This window comes from Cherax quadricarinatus, chromosome 1 (assembly GCF_038502225.1).
Source record: "Cherax quadricarinatus isolate ZL_2023a chromosome 1, ASM3850222v1, whole genome shotgun sequence".
In the NCBI taxonomy this organism is placed as follows: Eukaryota; Metazoa; Arthropoda; class Malacostraca; order Decapoda; family Parastacidae; genus Cherax; species Cherax quadricarinatus.
In genome coordinates, this window is record NC_091292.1 from 88,779,816 (window position 1) to 88,801,048 (window position 21,233).

A 21,233-nucleotide genomic window follows, 5' to 3' on the forward strand; every position below is an offset into this window, starting at 1 on the left:
TATGATATTTTTTTCAAAATTATGTAACAAACATACTATACAGTGGACCCCCGGTTAACGATATTTTTTCACTCCAGAAGTATGTTCAGGTGCCAGTACTGACCGAATTTGTTCCCATAAGAAATATTGTGAAGTAGATTAGTCCATTTTAGACCCCCAAACATACACGTACACACGCACTTACATAAATACACTTACATAATTGGTCGCATTCGGAGGTAATCGTTATGCGGGGGTCCACTGTATAACATATAAACATGATACATACACCCACAGTATAAAAACTGACATAAATATGAGATTTGTTTACCAAGCGATTTGTAGGAGTGTCAGAAGAATTACGTTTTCTCCAGTCAAACACCAGTTACCTAACTGTAGAAAAATATTCCTTTTGTATGCCTTCATTCTATCTATAGCTATTCACAATCCTTGTAGGTTTAGCACTTCTCTTTTATTATGATAATAATAATAATAATAATAATAATAATAATAATAATAATAATAATAATATCATTCATTCTAAAAATGGTGTGTTGCATGAGAATGGAAGTGTTGGTCTTTATTTATTCTGCAGTACCACTGTGGAGGCAACTTGTACACAATGTAAGGTGTTTGCATGAACGTGTATGAGCCATAACCAGATGATTCGTCCGTTTGTTTACATAGTACTCTGTGTGCCCAGGTGGGCTACCCTACATCCCACACCTGACTTTATACAAATAAATACTTTTCACCTCTCACCCTACATTAAGACCATTAAGACTACAAATACTTTAAGGTAAGTAATGAGTGTACTGTATATGCATTTTATCACTCTGGGGCACTTTAAGAGTCACAGTACATTATGTGTGGGTGGGGTGGCCGGGAGGGCTACCATACATACCCACACCTGACTTCTTACAATAAATACCAATCACCTTTTGCCCTACATTAAGATTACAAATATTTTGAGGTAAATAATTAGTGTACTGTGTGTGTATTTTGCTCTTTATTGCTTTTTAATGCCTAGTTCTATTGCTAACTTAATATATATTAGTGTAAACTTGTTATCGGGCATTTATACGCATTTGTAAGTGGAAAAAATGGCATTCTGCTTTCCAGTGATGTCTGCTTTCTGGCAGTAGCCTGGAACCTAACCTGCCGTATAAGTGGGGCCCTACTGTATTTAAATAAATGAAAAAAAAAAAAGATTCAAAATGCCTGGAAAACTTAGAAGCAAGTTTGGATTCAATCACAGGTCTTAAGCCATCCCACCAAAGATACTGAGACACAGGCTAAGTGTTATAGTATGATATACAATACTGGAACTTATTTCTGAAAATTCATTATAACAGTAAAAATAGTATATGGTTGTCACCATTCTCTCATTATAGGTTGTATAGCAAATTAACAGAAACAACTAAAACAAAAAATGTTATTTCATACCAACTAAAAAGGGGGTCTTTCCTTTTTACTATAATGGAATCTCTAATATCTCTCACTTTATTAACTGGACACCTTTAGTTGATGATGACTTGTAAAATTAAAAAATCACTAGAACTGTCCAGTTATTCAGAACTTTCAAAACAGAAAGTTACCTATATCATTACTGATTTTCTGCCATCATTACCACATTTCAAATATCGTAATGCTTTACTATTTTAATCGCTTACTGTTATTACAGATATAATAAGAATATAAGCATATACTGTATAAAGCATATGATAGAGTGGATAGGGGAGCAATGTGGCAGATGTTGCAAGTATATATGGAATAGGTGGTAAGTTACTAAATGCTGTAAAGAGTTTTTATGAGGATAGTGAGGCTCAGGTTAGGGTGTGTAGAAGAGAGGGAGACTACTTCCATGCTCAGACTACAACAGTTTAGAAGCATATACATATAAAGATACACAACATATCCCTCCAAACTGCCAATATCCCAAACCCCTCCTTTAAAGTGCAGGCACTGTACTTCCCATTTCCAGGACTCAAGTCCGACTATATGAAAATAACCTTTTTCCCTGAATCCCTTCACTAAATATTACCCTGCTCACACTCCAACAGATCGTCAGGTCCCAAGTATCATTCGTCTCCATTCACTCCTATCTAACACGCTCATGCACGCTTGCTGGAAGTCCAAGCCCCTCGCCCACAAAACCTCCTTTACCCCCTCTTTCCAACCCTTTCGAGGACGACCCCTACCCCTCCTTCCTTCCCCTATAGATTTATATGCTTTCCATGTCATTCTACTTTGATCCATTCTCTCTAAATGACCAAACCACCTCAACAACCCCTCTTCTGCCCTCTGACTAATGCTTTTATTACTCCACACCTTCTCCTAATTTCCACACTCTGAATTTTCTGCATAATATTTACACCACACATTGCCCTTAGACAGGACATCTCCACTGCCTCCAACCGTCTCCTCGCTGCTGCATTTACCACCCAAGCTTCACATCCATATAAGAGTGTTGGTACTACTATACTTTCATACATTCCCTTCTTTGCCTCCATAGATAACGTTTTTTGACTCCACATATACCTCAACGCACCACTCACCTTTTTTCCCTCATCAATTCTATGATTAACCTCATCCTTCATAAATCCATCCGCCGACACGTCAACTCCCAAGTATCTGAAAACATTCACTTCTTCCATACTCCTCCTCCCCAATTTGACATCCAATTTTTCTTTATCTAAATCATTTGATACCCTCATCACCTTACTCTTTTCTATGTTCACTTTCAACTTTCTACCAACACTTATATGGGTGTGAAGCTTGGGTTATAAATGCTGCAGCAAGGAGGCAGTTGGAGGCAGAGGAGATGTCCTGTCTAAGTGTGGTGTAAATATTATGCAGAAAATTCGGAGTGTGGAAATTAGGAGAAGGTGTGGAGTTAATAAAAGTATTAGTCAGAGGGCTGAAGAGGGGTTGTTGAGGTGGTTTGGTCATTCAGAGAGAATGGATCAAAGTAGAATGACATGGAGAGCGTATAAATCTGTAGGGGAAGGAAGGCGGGATAGGGGTCGTCCTCGAAAAGGTTGGAGGGAGGGGGTAAAGGAGGTTTTGTGGGCGAGGGGCTTGGACTTCCAGCAAGCGTGCGTGAGTGTGTTAGATAGGAGTGAATGGAGACGAATGGTATTTGGGGCCTTACGAGCTGTTGGAGTGTAAGCAGGGTAATATTTAGTGAAGGGATTCAAGGAAACCGGTTATTTTTATATAGCCGGACTTGAGTCCTGGAAATGGGAAGTACAATGTCTACACTTTAAAGGAGGCGATTGGGATATTGGCAGTTTGGAGGGATATGTTGTGTATCTTTATATGTATATGCTTCTAAACTGTTGTATTCTGAGCACCTCTGCAAAAACAGTGATTATATGTGAGTGAGGTGAAAGTGTTGAATGATGATGAAAGTATTTTCTTTTTGGGGATTTTCTTTCTTTTTGGGTCACCCTGCCTCGGTAGGAGACAGCCGACCTGTTAAAAAAAAAAAATTCTAAATTTAATAATTTGCAAGCAAGACAATAGTTACCAGGAAAGGTGTGAGCATACCATGTAGTTTCTTCTCACTGCAACTTCAGCATATGAACCACCATGTGGCAGTGATGGTAATAATAAACACAAGCCACTTTCAAAGTATCCCTTCAGTGCTATGGCTACTTGATTGGTAAAGGTTAAGTTCTTTATAGACAAAAAAACTGATTTCAACCTTAGAATAATGGCACTTGCTGTTATCGTTGATGATAATATGCAACGGAAAACTTAAAAATGCAAGTGACAAGTGAGATAAACAAGTTATTCCCTCAAACTACATGTTTGTAGCATGCATAATGTCACTGGTGGATGGTCTCATACTTCCTTCCTTCACCAGGAAACCTTCCTCATTCTTTCTGGCAGCTATTCTATGTACTGCCAACACATCAGCTACTGTGCTAGCTTAACTTACTGCTGAGGAGGGGCTGTTCAGGTGGTTTGGGTACTTGAAGAGGATGGAGCAAAATAAGGATGACTAGGAGTGTATATAAATCTAGAGTGGTAGGAAGGAGGGGCAGGGGTCATTGGAGAAGGGGTTTGAGGGAGAGGGATAAAGGAAGTGTTGAGTGCTTGGGGCCTGAACCTCCAACAGGCTTGTATGAGTGTGATAAAGTGGAATAAATGGAGACAAATTGGCAAGTGAATTTGTGACCTAATGTACTGTTGGAGTGTGAGCAACATAACATTTATAAAGGGATTCAGGGAAAAAACTGGATAGCCACTTGAGTTCTACAGATGGGAAGTACAATGCCTGTACTCTGAAGGAGGGGTGAGGATGTTGCAGTTTGGAGAGTCATCTGAACTGTGATGTCAGCAAATTCTGGCAAGACAACGAGTGAATGAATGATGGTGTGTGCATTTTCTCTTTATTTGGATCACATTATCTCAGTGGTACACAATCAGTGTGCTAAAAAACTTATATATATATATATATTTATTTTAACATGCCGGCCATCTTCCACCGAAGCAAAGTGACCTAAAAAAGAAACACTTTCACCATCATTCACACATGATCACTGTCTTTGCAGAGGTGCCCAGATATGACAGTTTAGATACCACTCCAGACAGCCAATATCCCAAACCCCTCCTTTAAAGTGCAGGCATTGTACTTCACACCTCCAGGACTCAAGTCCAGTTAACCAGTTTCCCTGAATCCCTTCACAAAATACTACCCTGCTTGCACTCCAACAGATTGTCAGGTCCCAAAAAAACATTCGTTTCCATTCACTCCTATTAAATTTTTTTACAGCTCATTGCTCTATGCACCCAAAGTCTCAGGTAGGAAAACCTAAATTATCTGCCAAAATCAACTACTGTATAAGCATAATGAACATGTACAGACAGTAGAAATTCCACTATATATTTGAAATGCCCACCTGTAACCAAAATTTTTGTGACTAGTATTAGGTTCATTTTCCCAAAAATGTTTAGCCTATCAATATTTCCCAAACAATGATTCAATTTAAGCTGGATTTAAAGATTTGTACTGAATTATTCATAAATGATGCTTCAGAATAATGTTGCACCAATGTATCAATATCGGTGGATAAAGGCTAATTTTGATGGTTTCGGCATTGGCATCAGCCTAAAACTCAGTATCAGTATTGATGGGTATCAGTCAATTTTTATGGTACTGATATCAGTACCAGTATAAGTGGGTGTCGGTTAATTTTGATGGTATCAGTTAATTTTGATAGTATCAATATCAACATAAAACTGAGTATCAGTATCACCAAAAATTTAGTTTCATCCCATCCCTACATCACTGCATATGCTTTATAATTGAAAAAAAAAATAATGTTCAAGTAGAGAAAACAGTATTTAGAGACTGGGACAATAGATTCATGTATAGTCTGAGTGAAGCTGAAGAAAGTGTAGCAGCTCCATGAGTGAAGCTGTAGTGTGAATATAGCAACAGTAAACTAAGACGACAAGCTTCAGTTTTTCTCTACTTAGGCTTAAATAGGCAGATATAGCCAAACATTCAGCATGATTGCTTAAGCTCACTTAGAAATGAGATTGTACATTATTCAAGTAAGCATTTCTGCTATTATAAAGTTATACCTTGAGAATATTTACTCTGTCACTGGAAAAAATAAATTCTAAAATGATTCTCTGAAAATTCTTTATATTATACCAAGATTTTCCATGAATGATCACTATATTCACAACTAACTCACAAGTTGGAAATGAAAACTTTATAATATTTCAGTCCACCATGGATCATCATCAAGTTTTGAGTCATTTGATGATGGTCTGGGGAAGACAGAAATGTGTGTTTAGATTTCCAATTTGTGGATTAGTTGTCAACTGCACCAGCCACTATGACTTTTGTTATAATTCATTCATCCAATACCTGCCTTTTTTACAAATATTTTTTGAGGAAGCAGCAATATTAAAAAATTTCATTTTTTTTTTTGAAATGCCTACTTGTAATAAGTGCATGCAATTCCTTTGAAAATATATAAATAAATAATTACTGTATCATCATTCTTCTTGTTTGATTAATAATAGCTCACAGACTTTACAGTTATCAATAAATCTCTCGTAAAATTTTGACCACCATAAACAATAATTAGTCTTAAAGTAATAACACTACTACTGTACTTGGTTATCTGAACAAATAATTTCATGTAGATAGAGATTGATCAAAGTGACTGACATATTTTAATAATTACACTCAGGAGTAAATTAGGATATGATTATGTAGCAGTAACTCTGCATCGTAGTTACCTGAGAATGAAGTCATCGTCTGTGAATGTGTCATGATCTAATACGTCAAATATTACTGATATATTTCCATATCTGGTGTCAGAGGTACAAATATACTGTAAAAGCAGGAGAGCGTGTGTTAACAATTAGCATGCAGCTCTATGAACATCAAAAGTTAATGTTGTTGAAGTCTATTTTCGGCAATGTACTGAAATATTTATGCTAGAAAACCCTTGTGGATTTAGCTCTTATCATATTATTATTATTATTATAATTATTATTGACATTATAATTATTATTATACTTATTATTATGTCTGAACTTTAAGGTTAGGTTAAAAATGCACATTTTAACCATGTATTATATTACTAATGTTAAAAGATGAAAACATTAAACTATATATTTTGCCAAATACAGACAACAAAACAATATTAGTACTATTGCTAATATACACTACTTGCATGCAGTACAAACCTAGAAACAGAACATTAGTAAGAGACCACAGAGAACATGCCACACTATAAATACAATACACTCTACTATTGTTCACAATATATAATTTTACATTTTTAACAATTCAAATCCCAGGACATAAATGTACTGAATACAAGAATATGCAATTTGAGGTGATCAGTCCCTCAGCCTAGAAAGGTGTTCCATCCTTGATGACTCAAGACTGTTGGATGGAACACCATACTGTATACATACATAATGTGTGTGAGTGTGTACTCACCAATGTGTATAGTACATTATGTATATTATACCATATTGTGATACACTGGCAAATTCTAATTAAAACCCCTTTTAGAAAACTAAAAATGAGAGCTACAGTTCCTGTATACTTTGGTCTTGGTTCCACAACAAGCAGATGAAAAATTACATTCAAAGAAGAGACAAGATATATAAAGTAACATGGTCTCCAATGACCCTGTGAAATTTTGAAATTTAAGAAAGCTGCAATGATGGACATTAATTTTCTTTTGTAATTACAATGGGATTGTAACAATAATGACCTATGGCCCAAATCTGCTACAATTTAAAATTTCAACAGGTTGGAAGATGGCCTAGCTTACTTGTGCATATTATGGTTCACTTATGTTCACTGATTATAGTGTTGAGGCTCCTATCACTTTGTCTAATGTATTAAAGTTCACAATTTTTTACAGATTTCTTTTATATACCTGGCTTTTCCTGGATGACTGCTTTCTTATGTACAGTATAATGGAAAGTTTATATATTTTTTTTTTTAACTTAACGGCTGTCGCCCTCCAAGGTGAGGTAACCCAAAAAGTCCTAAGTGTGAAGGGCAATGCCTTCACTCTGAAGGAGGGGTGGGGATGTTGCAATCAGAGGAAAATTTGAAATGTGATACCAGGCATATTTCTGAAAACATAATCATGATCATTCACTGAATCGCCGTCTTTCCAGAAGTGTGCTGACATCACAATTCAGATTACCCTCCAACTGCAACCTATCCACCCCTCCTTCAGAGTGCACACACTGTTCTTCTCAACTCCAGAGGTCAAGTCCAACTAACCTGTTTTCCTTACCCCTTCTACCTCCATCCCAGATTTATACACAGTCTTTGTCAATCTATCCTTCTCCATCCAACAACCCCTCCTCAGCCTTCTGAATTTTTACCCTTGGTGACTCCGCATCACCTTTTAATTTGTGCACTGAATTCTATGCATGATATTCACACCACATATTGCTCTCAAACATGACATCTCCATTACCTCTAGCCACCTTCTCACTTCAATATCCACAAAAACCATGCCTCACACCCTTGTAAAAATATTGGTACCTCTGTATTCTAGTATTCATCCTAACAAATTCAGTATCAAACTTTGCAACACACATAAACCTCTCAGCCAAGAAAAGTCAAGGATATAAAAAGAAAAAAACAAACAAACAAAAAAACAGCAGAGTCTGTACACTTTCATAAATTGGATAAACTGGTTGGAACCTCACCATTTCAATCAGCAAAGACGAAGAATCCATAAGGTATGCAAGAGAAAGATCTGCCATCACTGAAGCTATCCTAAATTCAACATCTGGCAGGGATGATGGAATTCTATAGTTATCATGACCCTGGCAGGCAGGTTGCTTCTGAGATCACCAGCATGTCATGTCACCTAATGTACAGTAACGTCCTTTCCTTTCATATACAGTTGCATATGCTTGAAGAGTCTTAGATCAAGACTTAAATATACTGCAAAAGCCTCTCTCAATTTAAAATTTTTTAAATGTGAGCTTTAACTAGACTCATTGAATCCATAAGAAACAGGAAAGTACTACTTACTGTATAAAACTTTTTCAAAAAGCTTTATTATAATTTTGATATTGCTAGTGTCTACTTCATCCTTAACAATTTTATTTAGGTAAAAAAACTACATTATATTTATACTTAAACTGTATCAACTAAATTCTAGTAAATACAATTTTAATTAACCTTTATTGATAATTACAACAAAAATATGCTATTTCATGCAATCTTTGGTGGCCTTTCAGCTAATTTCATTTTAACAATAAAAAGGCCTTTGGCTGCAAGCTCTATACTTGTAATGCAATAAAAGCTTTCATAAACCCATGGTAAATTCAGGTATGTATTTTTTGTGCACATCAAGTGCATACCAATGGTCTTTATGCACTCAGAAAACTAGAAGATAAATCAAGTTAGAATTTACAGTAAGTATACAATTATTAGAGAAAGGTTACTTTCATCAACCATTAAATATTATCCATCATATATGGTAGATTCAGTTTTGAAATGCAGTTAAGGGTCTTAAATCAAAACCATTATCAATAGTAGAAAACCCATTGGATATCTATATTCATAAAAAAGCACCTTTATCTGGCTACAAAAATTAAAGAAATTATATAAAAAAATTAATTCCCACAGAGAACATGCTATGTGCTGGGATCTTAAATGTGTTACCTCCCCAAAAAATCATCATTCTTAGCTCCTGGAATGTTAGCATCCCAGTCCCAGCATTCAATACAGATGGTCTGACGACGAACCACATCACATATTGCCTGTGAGGGGCAGCAGAAGGAATTAAGGAATTTAATAGGTAATTTAAAGCAAAAACTTACTGTACGTTCTGCAGTTATGCTGAATTGTAGCATAAAGGGATTCTATGTAATATTTTTTTCTTTTGGTACTCTGGAACCCAAGTGTAAACAATGTTCATGTTTCTTCCTTTGGCCTTGACCCTTTCTGGATATTTAATTAGTGGTGTATAACATAACTAAATGACAATATCCAGCTGAGTATTAATGACACTTTTTGAAAAAATGTATAAAATATTATAGTTAGTATAATAACTGTCAGGTCTGGCTGTAAAAGGTCTTTGTAAATACTGCAGTCATTAACACTGTCACAACACAATTAGTTAAAATGTTTATATCTGAAAGCATAACCTCAGCAATTAAAATCTTTGATTTCTGTAATTTGCTAAAATATAAAAACAGCTTTTCCAAAAGGCTCTGTGGAGCATCCAGGGGGGCTTCTTAACTCAGTGTTATTAAGTAGGCATAGATTTCCTCATGGTTTAATTTGTGACAAATTCAAAATGACTCTGGGTTAACGAACATTAGCAGAGTATGGAAGAACTGCATGTTAATTAAAAATGCACTAAGCATTTATTCTCACACAGCATGTGCAAAAATTTGTTACATGCCTGTGAACGATCTGCGAACACAGGAGAGGCCCTGCCCCTATACTCTTATGAGCTATCATGAGTACCATATCTGCAGGGATGATAATGTCAGGAAGCATGCCATGCAATCTCTCCTCATCACTCAAAAAACTAAAAGTACCTGCCCAAAAAGTCATCATTCTCGTAAGACTTGAGAGGACTATAGTCATAATCCCAGCACTCTATAGTCACATGTTGTCTTCGAATCACATTGGCTAATGCCTGCACAGAAACCAAGTGTGATAGTTATACTGCAAATAACACTTTTACACACAAAGTACTTCAATTTTTGAATTACCTGAAGATTCACCCCACCAATATAAACAGTAAAATATAGTTTATTCAAATTTTGGATATAGAAATTTCTTATTTAGCTCTAAAATCAATATAGCGCCCTAACCTTAGCGTGCTAAAATTTATGCAGTACAACTTAATTTACCCATCCTACTGAGGGTGACGAATCTTCAGCTGATCCCAATTTGCATTAGTCTATTTTGGCATTGCAATTACATCATACAAGATACTGTAGACCCAGCTGCCTACGTGCAGAATATTCATACTGGAAGATGTATTACCTGAAATGTGAAGAACCTAAAAACTAGAATTTTATACATATAGATATAAAAGATGAAAAAAAAAGAAGCATAGCAAGAGGCCAATGAACAGCCCAAGTTAATACTGCCATATTTAACTGCAAGCAAATAATTAACAAAAGTGCAGGTAACTTTACAGTAGTTATGTAACATGCATTCTATGGCTTGAAGTCATGCACACTGCATACATACTTCCACAATGAGAGATGTCCCACAGCAAAGAAAATTCAAATGAAGAGAGGAGAAAGAAAAAAAAGACTGATTTTATTCATATAACATAAAAACTTTAATACTGTACAAGGTAAATTTTGTGTTTAATGTGTATGTTGTATGAGAAAATGACAGAATGGGAAGTGAGGTAAGGCTGAATTTTGGAATATATAAGCCCTTGTCCAAATAAATAACAAACAGTAACTGTACTATATATACAGAACATATATATGGTACTGGGTCTTATAAAGGAATTGGCAATATATTTTTACTAATTAACTGATTAAACACATAATAATTTTTTCAGTAGTTTGAGAATGATGTTCTAATAGGGAACAGCAATAAAATAATTTATGAAATGTGTACCAAACTGTCTCACCTCCCTAGAAAATCGTCCTTGGCTGGTCCATCATCTACATCGAAAACCTCAAATTCTAATTCTTGGCTCCGAATTACATCGGTCAAGAACTGTCAAGTATTAGGGGGAACGGGAATACAAAATAGTTTATGTAAAATAAATAAATCAATAAAATAAGCAGCAGTCACAATAGGATACATACAACTTCCAAAATAACAAGATACAAAACAAAATACTGCACTGAGAAAACAAATTCATTCAGCACTTAGTACATAAATATCCATGAAATAAGTTATGAAATGAGAACATTCACATTAACTAGGCATGTATCATCAAAGACCATCAAGCTAAACACATAACCTTCATAGATCAATACCTACCTATATGCTTCAAGCATCTGACAATCACTGTCATTCAGATTCAATAAGCAAATTAAGATGTTATAAAGTATGTGCTTCCTACTGAACTACTATATGAAAAATATATTTGAGACAAAATAACACTGACTTAGTTGAATGATTATGATACAAACTCATCAATGTAATGCACCACACTCTGGGTATAAACAAAACTTTATATTACCTAAAATGATAATGTGTTAATGCCTTCTAATTAGTGCTGATTGACTTACACACATTTAGAAGATTCCATTAATATAATATTAATTTTAGCATATAAAAAAGAAATCAATTTTATCTCATGGTATAAAGACTGAATTCCAGTCACAGCTTAAAAAAATGCAAGTCACAGCAATATAATATATTACAGTACTACAGTATTATAATAATCCAGAAAGATATCCTTAGTCTCCTATTCTAATACAGCCTCTACTCACTTAGCGACGTACTCATTTACCGACGACTCGGACTTGCGAAGGGCTCTCTGACCAGTATGCATACCTAAATAATGTATATTAGAGCTCATTTCCTCTTTTATGTTTATTACAATATACAGCACACTACTGTATAAACATTAAAAAATATACTAAAAATGTTATAAATGGTGCAAAGGTGACATTAAAACAACATCAAAGGTGGTTGACACAAACCCACCACCATTATAGTAAGTTCCTGTACTTAGCAACGAATTCGTTTACCGATGTGGTCTTAGGAATGGAACTCTGTCATAAGGCGAGAAGAGGCTGTATACAGGTACAACACTGATTCTCTGACAACAGATGGTCCGACACCTCTCTTAGTCTGGATAAAATTACGAGAGCGCACTAAATAAAAAAACTCACTTATTAAATAAACTTACTTAAGTAAGACTTGAGGAAAGTGCATGTTTGGCTCAGTTACCATTCACTGCTTCCACAGCAAATGGACAGGGCACTCCTTCTGGAGAAATTGGGCATAGCTAATATGCCAGAGACTATTATAATTCCCACAGTTTTCTCATTTTTTCTTTTAAAAATACTCAGACTTTCACAGTTATTTCTCTTCTTAGAACCTGCAGCATTACCAGCATTTCCTTTTGTACTAAGATAAATATCCGGACACAAGACAGGGTGATGTAAAGGTCTCAAATGGAATGGTGGTGGAGGGAGTGTTGGAGGGTGGTGTGTGTGTGAGTGTATAGCCAGTCAACGTCCCTGGCTCCACCTGACACCTCAACTCAGTGTGTGGCCAGACACTGCTGGGAGTATGCGCTTCTCATCACTCATGGTTTTCAAATACATATTAACCCTCTAAGGGTCGAGAGACCCTCTCCTAAACTTGTTCTCAGGGTCGAAATTTTTTTCGGGGAAAAAAATTATTTTTTCTTATGAAATGATAGGGAATCTTTTCCCGGTCATAATGACACCAAAAATATGATATTTGATGGAAAACTTACGGAATTATGCTCTCGTGAAGTTAGCCGTCTCTACGATGTTTACGCATCGGTGATTTTGCCAAATTTGAGCCCTATTTTCGGCTAATTCCAGTGTACTAGTCGACAAAAATCATAACTATTTTGCTATAACACCATTTTTTCTATCGAATGAGTACAAGAAACCACCCATTTACCGATTTCAACTATCCAATAAAGTGGTCAAAAATTAGCAATTTTGCCAATTTCACACAAATTTCAAAAGATGCCAATTTCCAAATAGGGTCCAGAATAAACAAGACAGACATTCCTGGCACTAAAATGACATTTCCTCTGTTATTAGTCACGTCCCCAGGTCCCTCTTACATTTCTTTTGCTTTCCACTTTGAATTTTTATTCTCACAAAAAATAGAAGATTTACTGTTATGCAGACTACTTCATTAGTGTAGAAATGGTATAAATAATATCAGCACACTTATGAAAGAATATTAGACTCACCAGTTGACATGTATTGGACACGTGGCATGATTTGTTTACTTTTGAACTTTGGCAAAAATCGAACATTTCTGCTACTTTGAGCTCAATTTCAAGGTACTTTTCATTGTGAAACCAATGAAAATCATCTCAATTTCTGTAATATGTCTTTCATTCTATAAAATGAGACCATGAAAACTAGAATACAACCATAAATACCATATGAAAATACAGTGGAACCTCAAAAATCGAACTCAATCCGTTCCAGGAGCTAGCTCTAAATTCGAAAAATCTGAAATTCGAAGCAATATTTCCCATAAGAAACAATGGAAATACAATTAATCCGTTCCAGAAACCAAAAAATATTCACACAAAAAATACATTTTATAGAGATTAATTACAGTTTTACATACAACAAATACTATAGTTTTTAATTATGTATTACCTGGAGTTTACCTGGAGAGAGTTTCGGGGGTCAACGCCCCCGCGGCCCGGTCTGTGACCAGGCCTCCTGGTGGATCAGCGCCTGATCTGTATAGTAATACATATAAAATAACATTTTTACTTACCTTTATTGAAGATTGGTGATGGCATCTGGAAGATAGGGAGGAGGAGAGAGGGAGTTGGGGTTAGTGTTTGGAAGGAGAATCCCCCTCCATGGGGACTTCAGGTAAAGCCCTCTCTGGGGTTACTTCCGTTCTCTGTCTTTTAATGCCACTAGGACCAGCTTGAGAGTCACTGGACCCCTGTCTCACAAAATAACTGTCCTCTGTTTCTGGCGCCTCTTTAACATTTCCATAAAATGGGACATGGTTCTGTCACTGAACTTATTGCAAAGATGGCTTGTTTCAGCTTGCTCAGGGTGGTACTTCTGCACAAACATTTGGACATCATTCCACTTGGCACAAATCTCCTTAATCTTTGAAGAAGGCACCTCATCCACTCCCTATATTAACACCTTTCGCAACATCATCTTCCTTGATTTGTTCTTTCTTTGACAGGAGAGAACCGATGGTGGACTTGTTTTTCCCATACAGTGGTCCCTCGTATTTTGTAGATAATCCGTTCCTGGAGTTGCTACTATTATCGAAATCTACGATTTGCGAATCAATTTTCCCCACAAGAAATAATGTAAATACAATTAATCCGTTCCTGACACCCAGAAGTATTAAAACAAAAAAATTTTTTACATGAAATATAGATGTAGTACATAAACAATACAATGGGAAATGATGAATGAAACATTAACAACATAACACTTACCTTTATTGGAGATTCTTCTTAGTGTATGGGAGACTGGAGGAGGAGAGAGATTGGATTGTTTACAGTTTGAAAGGGGAATCCCCTTCCAGCAACACCTCAGGTACCAATTGCTTTCTGGGGTTGCTTCTCTTCTCTGTTTCTTAATGCCACTAGGACCAGCTTGAGAGTCACTGGAGTCCTGTCTCACAAAATAACTGTGGAGAGAGCTCTGTTTCTGGCGTCTCTTTTAACACTTCCCTAAAATGGCCCAAGACTTTGTCACTGTACAAGTTGCCAACATGGCTTGCAACAACCTTGTCAGGGTGATGTTTCTCCATAAAGCTTTCCATCTTACCCCACATAGCAAAAATCTCTTTAATTTCTGAAGAAGGCACCTTCTTCCATCTCTCTTCCTCCTCCTCTGCAGCAAGATTCTGAGCTGCGATCTGTTGCTGTTCCTGCTGAAGCTCTTGCAGCTCCTCAGTGGTGAGCTCTTCGTTGTGGTCTTCCACCAACTCTTCCACATCCTCCAAACTCACATCCAACCCCATGGAACTCCCCAGTGCCACAATTGATTTAACAACAGATATAGGCTCATCAGGGTCAGTCCCAAACCTTCAAAATCCCTCTTGCCGACACAATCTGGCCACAATTTTCTCCAAGCAGAGTTCAAAGTCCTGGTAGTCACTCCCTCCCAAGCCATACCTATAAGGGTTATGCAATGGAGGATGCTGAAGTGTTCTCTCCAAAATTCCCTTAGGGTCAAGTGAGTGTCTGTGGTCACAGTCAAGCACCTGTGAAACATTGCTTTGGTGTAGAGTTTTTTAAAGTTTGAAATGACCTGCTGGTCCATGGGCTGGAGGAGAGGAGTGGTATTCGGGGGCAAGAACTTTACCGTGATGAACCCAAACTCCTCGAAAATTAGGTCATCCAAGTTTGGAGGATGAGCAGGCGCACTGTCCATTACTAGCAGGCACTTGACATCCAATTTCTTTACCAAGAGGCAATTCTTCACACTAGGGCCAAACACTTCATTGAACCACTCGACGAAAATTTCCCTCGTGACCCGTGCCTTACTATTAGATTTCCAAAACACGCACAATTTACTCTTCATAACATAGTTTTTCCTGAACACTCTGGGATTTTCAGAATGGTACACTAGTAATGGCTTCACTTTGAAATCCCCACTAGCATTAGCACAGAACATGAATGTCAGCCTGTCTTTCATAGGCTTGTGTCCTGGCATTGCCTTTTCCTCTTGTGTAATGAAGGTCCTCTTTGGCATTTTCTTCCAAAAGAGGCCTGTTTTGTCACAATTGAACACTTGTTCAGGTTTCAGTCCTTCAGCCTCTATGTACTCCTTGAATTCATGCACATATTTTTCAGCCGCCTTGTGGTCCGAACTGGCAGCCTCACCATGCCTTACCACACTGTGTATGCCAGTACGGTTCTTAAATCTCTCAAACCAACCTTTGCTGGCCTTAAATTCACTCACATCACCGCTATTTGCAGGCAATTTCTTTACCAGATCGTTGTGCAACTGCCTAGCCTTTTCACAAATAATCGAAGTCATAAGACTATCTCCTGCTAATTGTTTTTGGTTTATCCACACCAATAATAACTTCCCAACATCTTTGAGTATTGGTGATCTCATTTTTGTCAGCATAGTTACCCCCTTTGCAACAACAGCGTCCTTGATTTCCTTTTTCTTGGCCACTATGGAACATACGGTTGTGTAGGGTTTCTTATACATCCTGGCCAGTTCGGCCGCACTTGTGCCACTTTCATATTGTTCAATGATGTTTTTCTTAAATTCAATCATATTTCTTTACCACAGGCTTGGCACTAGGAGCTTTCTTTGGAGCCATGGTAGCTTATTTAGTACAGTGGACCCCCGCATAGCGAACGCCTTGCATAGCGAACAATCCGCATAGCGAACGCTTTGTTCGCCAAAATTTTGCCCCGCATAGTGGACAAAAACCCGCTCAGCGATCTTCGTCCGAGACGCGTCCATTGTTTACCAGCCAGCCTCCGCGGTAACATTCAAACATACACTCGGAATATTTCGTATTATTACAGTGTTTTCGGTGCTGTTTCTGGAAAATAAGTGACCATGGGCCCCAAGAAAGCTTCTAGTGCCAACCCTGTGGTAAAAAGGGTGAGAATTAGTATGGAAATTAAGAAAGATTTTGAAGGGTTTGGGGCTAACCCTGAGAAGCCTATGCCAGTTGTGGAATCCATTGTGCCTACTTCAAAAATTAAGGAAATGTGTGCACAGTGCGTTGAACTGCAAACCTTTATGGATGAAAATCACCCTGACACAGCTGTTGCAAGCCGTGCTGGTGACTATTTCAATGACAATGTTATGGCCCATTTTAGACAAATCGTAAAGGAACGGGAGGTACAGAGCTCTATGGACAGATTTGTTGTGCGACAGAGGTCCAGTGACTCTGAAGCTGGTCCTAGTGGCATTAAAAGAAGAAGGGAAGTAACCCCGGAAAAGGACTTGCTACCTCAAGTCCTAATGGAAGGGGATTCCCCTTCTAAACACTAACACTCTCTCTCCCCTCCTCCCATCCCATCAATCATCACCAGATCTTCAATAAAAGTAAGTGTCATGTAATTGTGCATGCCTTTTTCAGTTTGTGTGTACTAAAATTAACATTTTTTTGTGGTAAAAAAAAATTTTTTTTCATACTTTTGGGTGTCTTGCACGGATTAATTTTATTTCCATTATTTCTTATGGGGAAAATTAATTCGCATAGCGAACATTTCGCATAACGACCAGCCCTCTTGCACGGATTAAGTTCGCTATGCGGGGGTCCACTGTACTTGCAAGCACTAAAATGAGTGGAATATTATGAAATATTTCATAGGAGCACATGAGGGGACCTTCACTCACTGGTAAACAATGCCAGACTGGCTGGGTAGGGAGGCCGCCCCAGCTCACACCGTGCGTATACGTCCCGGACGAACTACTATTCGCGAGTCAACCTATGATTAGTGAGCCCATGTTTATATGAAAATATCCCTATGATTTCCGAAATCTATGATTCCCGAGAACTACGGAAAACGAGGGACCACTGTACATCCTGGCAAGCTCAAAAAGTCTCACACCACTCTCATACTTCTGTATTATTTCCTTTTTCACATCTATGGTGTTTCTCACTTTCTTTACCACAGGGGTACCACTAGCAAGTTTCTTTGGGCCCATGGCAGCTTATTTCACAGTCCCACAAGCACTAAACACAACGAAATAATCGTAAAATGCGTGAATGAGAGCGCAGGTTAGTGTTCACTCAAGCATAAACAAAGCTAGACTGCTCACGGCGCCTGCGCAGGGACGCGGACAGAGCGGGCGGCAGACAGGTCCCATACCCGGCGGTCCAAAAATAGGGGAGCGTTCAATAATAGGGACACAGTTTGTCCGAAAAAATGGTCCTATTTTCGAAACGTTCGATATGTGATATGTTCGATTTTTGAGGTTCCACTGTACAGTGCAAAGTTGCTGTTTTAAACCAAAAACACGTTCAAAGTTTTTTTTCCTTATTACGCACTGTGTGCTGAAGGATTTTTTATACTGTGCACACTGACCACATAGACCCATTCTTTCATATGTAGGCCTACCAGCTTTCTCTTGCTAGATTTGAAGGTGCTAGAATTTAGGCGTACTAGTACGTCAATAACCCTGGTGCGTAAGCTGTACTAGTACGTCAGAAACCCTGAAAGGGTTAAAGCTCTGGTTCCTTAAGAATCTTCGCCAAATAAATATGAGCTCTCTATACATATAGAGTGATCATACACAAATTATGAATAAATCTGGTTAAAAACTAACAAGAAAAAACTAATATTAATAATTCAACCATAACTCAAAATGTAAATATTATGTCTATGGTTCTTAACCAATCTCTACCAAACAAATGTGAGCTCTCTGTAAATTATAAAATGAGCATACATACAGTATGAATGCACTGGGTAAAGGGAGGTGTATAATTAGTAGGTCAGAGGTGTACTGCTGAATAATTATTACACGACCTCACTTAGTCTGGCAAAATTGATATTCCGGCAACACTTTGAAACCAATTGCACTAGAAAATCGGTGGTGTATCTGTAGTATAATGTACTGTATCTTGCATAATGTATTACTAGTGGCAACACCTATTAAATAATTCAAAATTATGCTATTGCAAACCAAAGCTATGAACTAAAACAAAATAATCATCTATGTAAATATTGTCTCAATTATTAAGTTGCAACCAATCTATAAATAAAATACTACACAAATTTACTTACTTTCATTGATAACAAAGCAGCACATATATTTCTCTCCTAAACCAGATAATCTAATTAAAACAATTAAAATTTATGAGGAAGCTCATGCAGATCTGATCATTATTCTTCCAGTCTTATTACCTTCTCAGTTTATTAAACACAATTTTAGGGTGGCTGCAATACATATGCAGCAAGCATTATGCATGTGGGAGTGTAGAGAGCATGCCTGAGAAGTAACAAAATAGGAACATGAGAGGTGAACACATAAGCTTCAATTAACCCTTAAACTGTCCAAACGTAGATCTACGTTGACGTGCATAGTGCTCCGAACGTAGATCTACGTCCGATTTTACGTGCTTTCAAATGGAGAAAATCAAGATCGGAGTGCTATGCACGTCAACGTAGATCTATGTTTGGACAGTTTAAAGGTTAAGAGTGTTCGTGAGTAAAAAAAAAATGTGTGTGTCCGACATATGCTTTTTCTGCTCTTCAGTGTGCATTCAGTTAAATAAAAAGCCTTTTATTACAATAAATGTTCCCTTAGGCATACTGTACTTGGATGTACAGAACACATGATACAGCATGTGTTGTGGTGTGATGTGAACCATGAGTTGGTATCACACATGTCATGATGCTGTGTGTTGTAGCATTGTGAGTGTCATAACATGGCATATGTTATCTTCCAAGGAATGGGTGGTAAGTGTGCTAAAATGGTGCATGTCATGTCATAGTGTGTGTGTGTGTACTCACCTAGTTGTGGTTGCAAGGATTGAGTCACTGCTCCTGTGTGTGTGTGTGTGTGTGTGTGTGTGTGTGTGTGTGTGTGTGTGTGTGTGTGTGTGTGTGTGTGTGTGTGTGTGTGTGTGTGTGTGTGTGTGTGTGTGTGTGTGTGTGTGTGTGTGTGTGTGTGTGTGTGTGTGTGTGTGTGTGTGTGTGTGTGTGTGTGTGTGTGTGTGTGTGTACTCGCCTAGTTGTGATTGCAGGGGTCGAGTCACAGCTACTGGCCCCATGAGTGTGTGTGTATGTACTCACCTAGTTGTGGTTGCAGGAGTTGAGTCATAGCTCCTGGTCCTGCCTCTTCACTGGTCGCTACTAAGTCACTCTTCCTGCTCCATGAGCTTTATCATACCTCTTCTTAAAGCTATGTATGGATCCTGCCTCCACTATATCACTTTCCAGATGATTCCACTTCCTGACAAATATGTGACTGAAGAGATACTTCCTAACATCTCTGCGATTCATCCGAGTCTTCAACTTCCAACTGTGACCTCTTGTTGCTGTGTCCCATCTCTAGAACATCCTGTCTCTGTCCACTTTGTCGATTCTTCTCAATATTTTATATGTTGTTATCATATCCCCCTTAACTCTCCTGTCCTCCAATGTCGTTAGGTCAACTTCCCTTAACCTCTCCTTGAAGGACATGCCTCTTAGCTCCGGGACTAGTCTCGTTGCAAACCTTTGCACTTTCCCTAATTTCCTTACGTGCTTGGCTAGGTGTGGGTTCCAAACTGGTGCTGTATACACCAATATATGCATAACATACATGGTGTACAGGACCCTGAATGATTCCTTATTGAGATGTTGGAATGCTAGTCTTCAGTTTGCTAGGCACCCGTATGCTGCAGCAGCTATTTGGGTGATGTGCTCCACAGGAGATGTGCCGGGTGTTATATTCACCCCAAGATCCTTTTCCTTGAGTGAGGTTTGTAGTCTCTGGCCCCCTAGACTGTACTCTGTCTGTGGTCTTCTTTGCCCTTCCCCAATCTTCATGACTTTGCACTTGGTGGGGTTGAACTCCAGGAGCCAGTTGCTGGACCAGGTCTGCAGCCTGTCCAGATTCCTTTGTAGTTCTGCTTGGTCCTCGTCCGATTGAATTCTTCTCATCAACTTCACATCATCTGCAAACAGGAACACTTCTAAGTCTATTCCCTCCATCATGTCGTTCACAAATACCAGAAAGAGCACCGGTCCTAGGACTGACCCCTGTGGAACCTGCTCTTCACAGGCGCCCACTCTGACACCTCGCCACGTACCATGACTCGCTGTTGTCTTCCTGACAGGTTTTCCTTGATCAATTGCAGTGCCTTCCCTGTTATCCCTGCCTGGTCTTCCAGCTTTTGCACTAATCTCTTGTGTGGAACTTTGTCAAATGCCTTCTTAGATTCCAAGAAAATGCAATCTACCTACCCCTCTCTCTTGTCTTACTGTTGTCACCCTGTCATAGAGCTCCAGTAGGTTTGTGACACAGGATTTCCCGTCCCTGAAACTGTGCTGGTTGTCATTGATAAGCTCATTCCTTTCTAGGTGCTCCAACACTCTTCTTCTGATAATCTTCTCCATGACTTTGCA

General features: G+C 38.1%; 1 protein-coding gene across 5 annotated transcripts in view; it reads right to left on the bottom strand.

The window, feature by feature from the left end:
- Window positions 1-21,233, bottom strand: part of Esyt2 (extended synaptotagmin-like protein 2) — a 227,627-nt gene that overhangs the window by 72,645 nt on the left and 133,749 nt on the right. For 2 of the 5 annotated variants that reach the window (XM_053777597.2, XM_053777571.2), the window contains exon 8: window positions 10,048-10,148. In XM_053777597.2, coding sequence (XP_053633572.1) covers window positions 10,048-10,148 — 101 coding nt within the window. Of the gene's footprint in view, window positions 1-9,163; window positions 9,262-10,047; window positions 10,149-11,108; window positions 11,198-21,233 lie in introns of all 5 variants that reach the window. The other 3 variants (XM_053777605.2, XM_053777588.2, XM_053777580.2) reach the window with 2 other exon arrangements.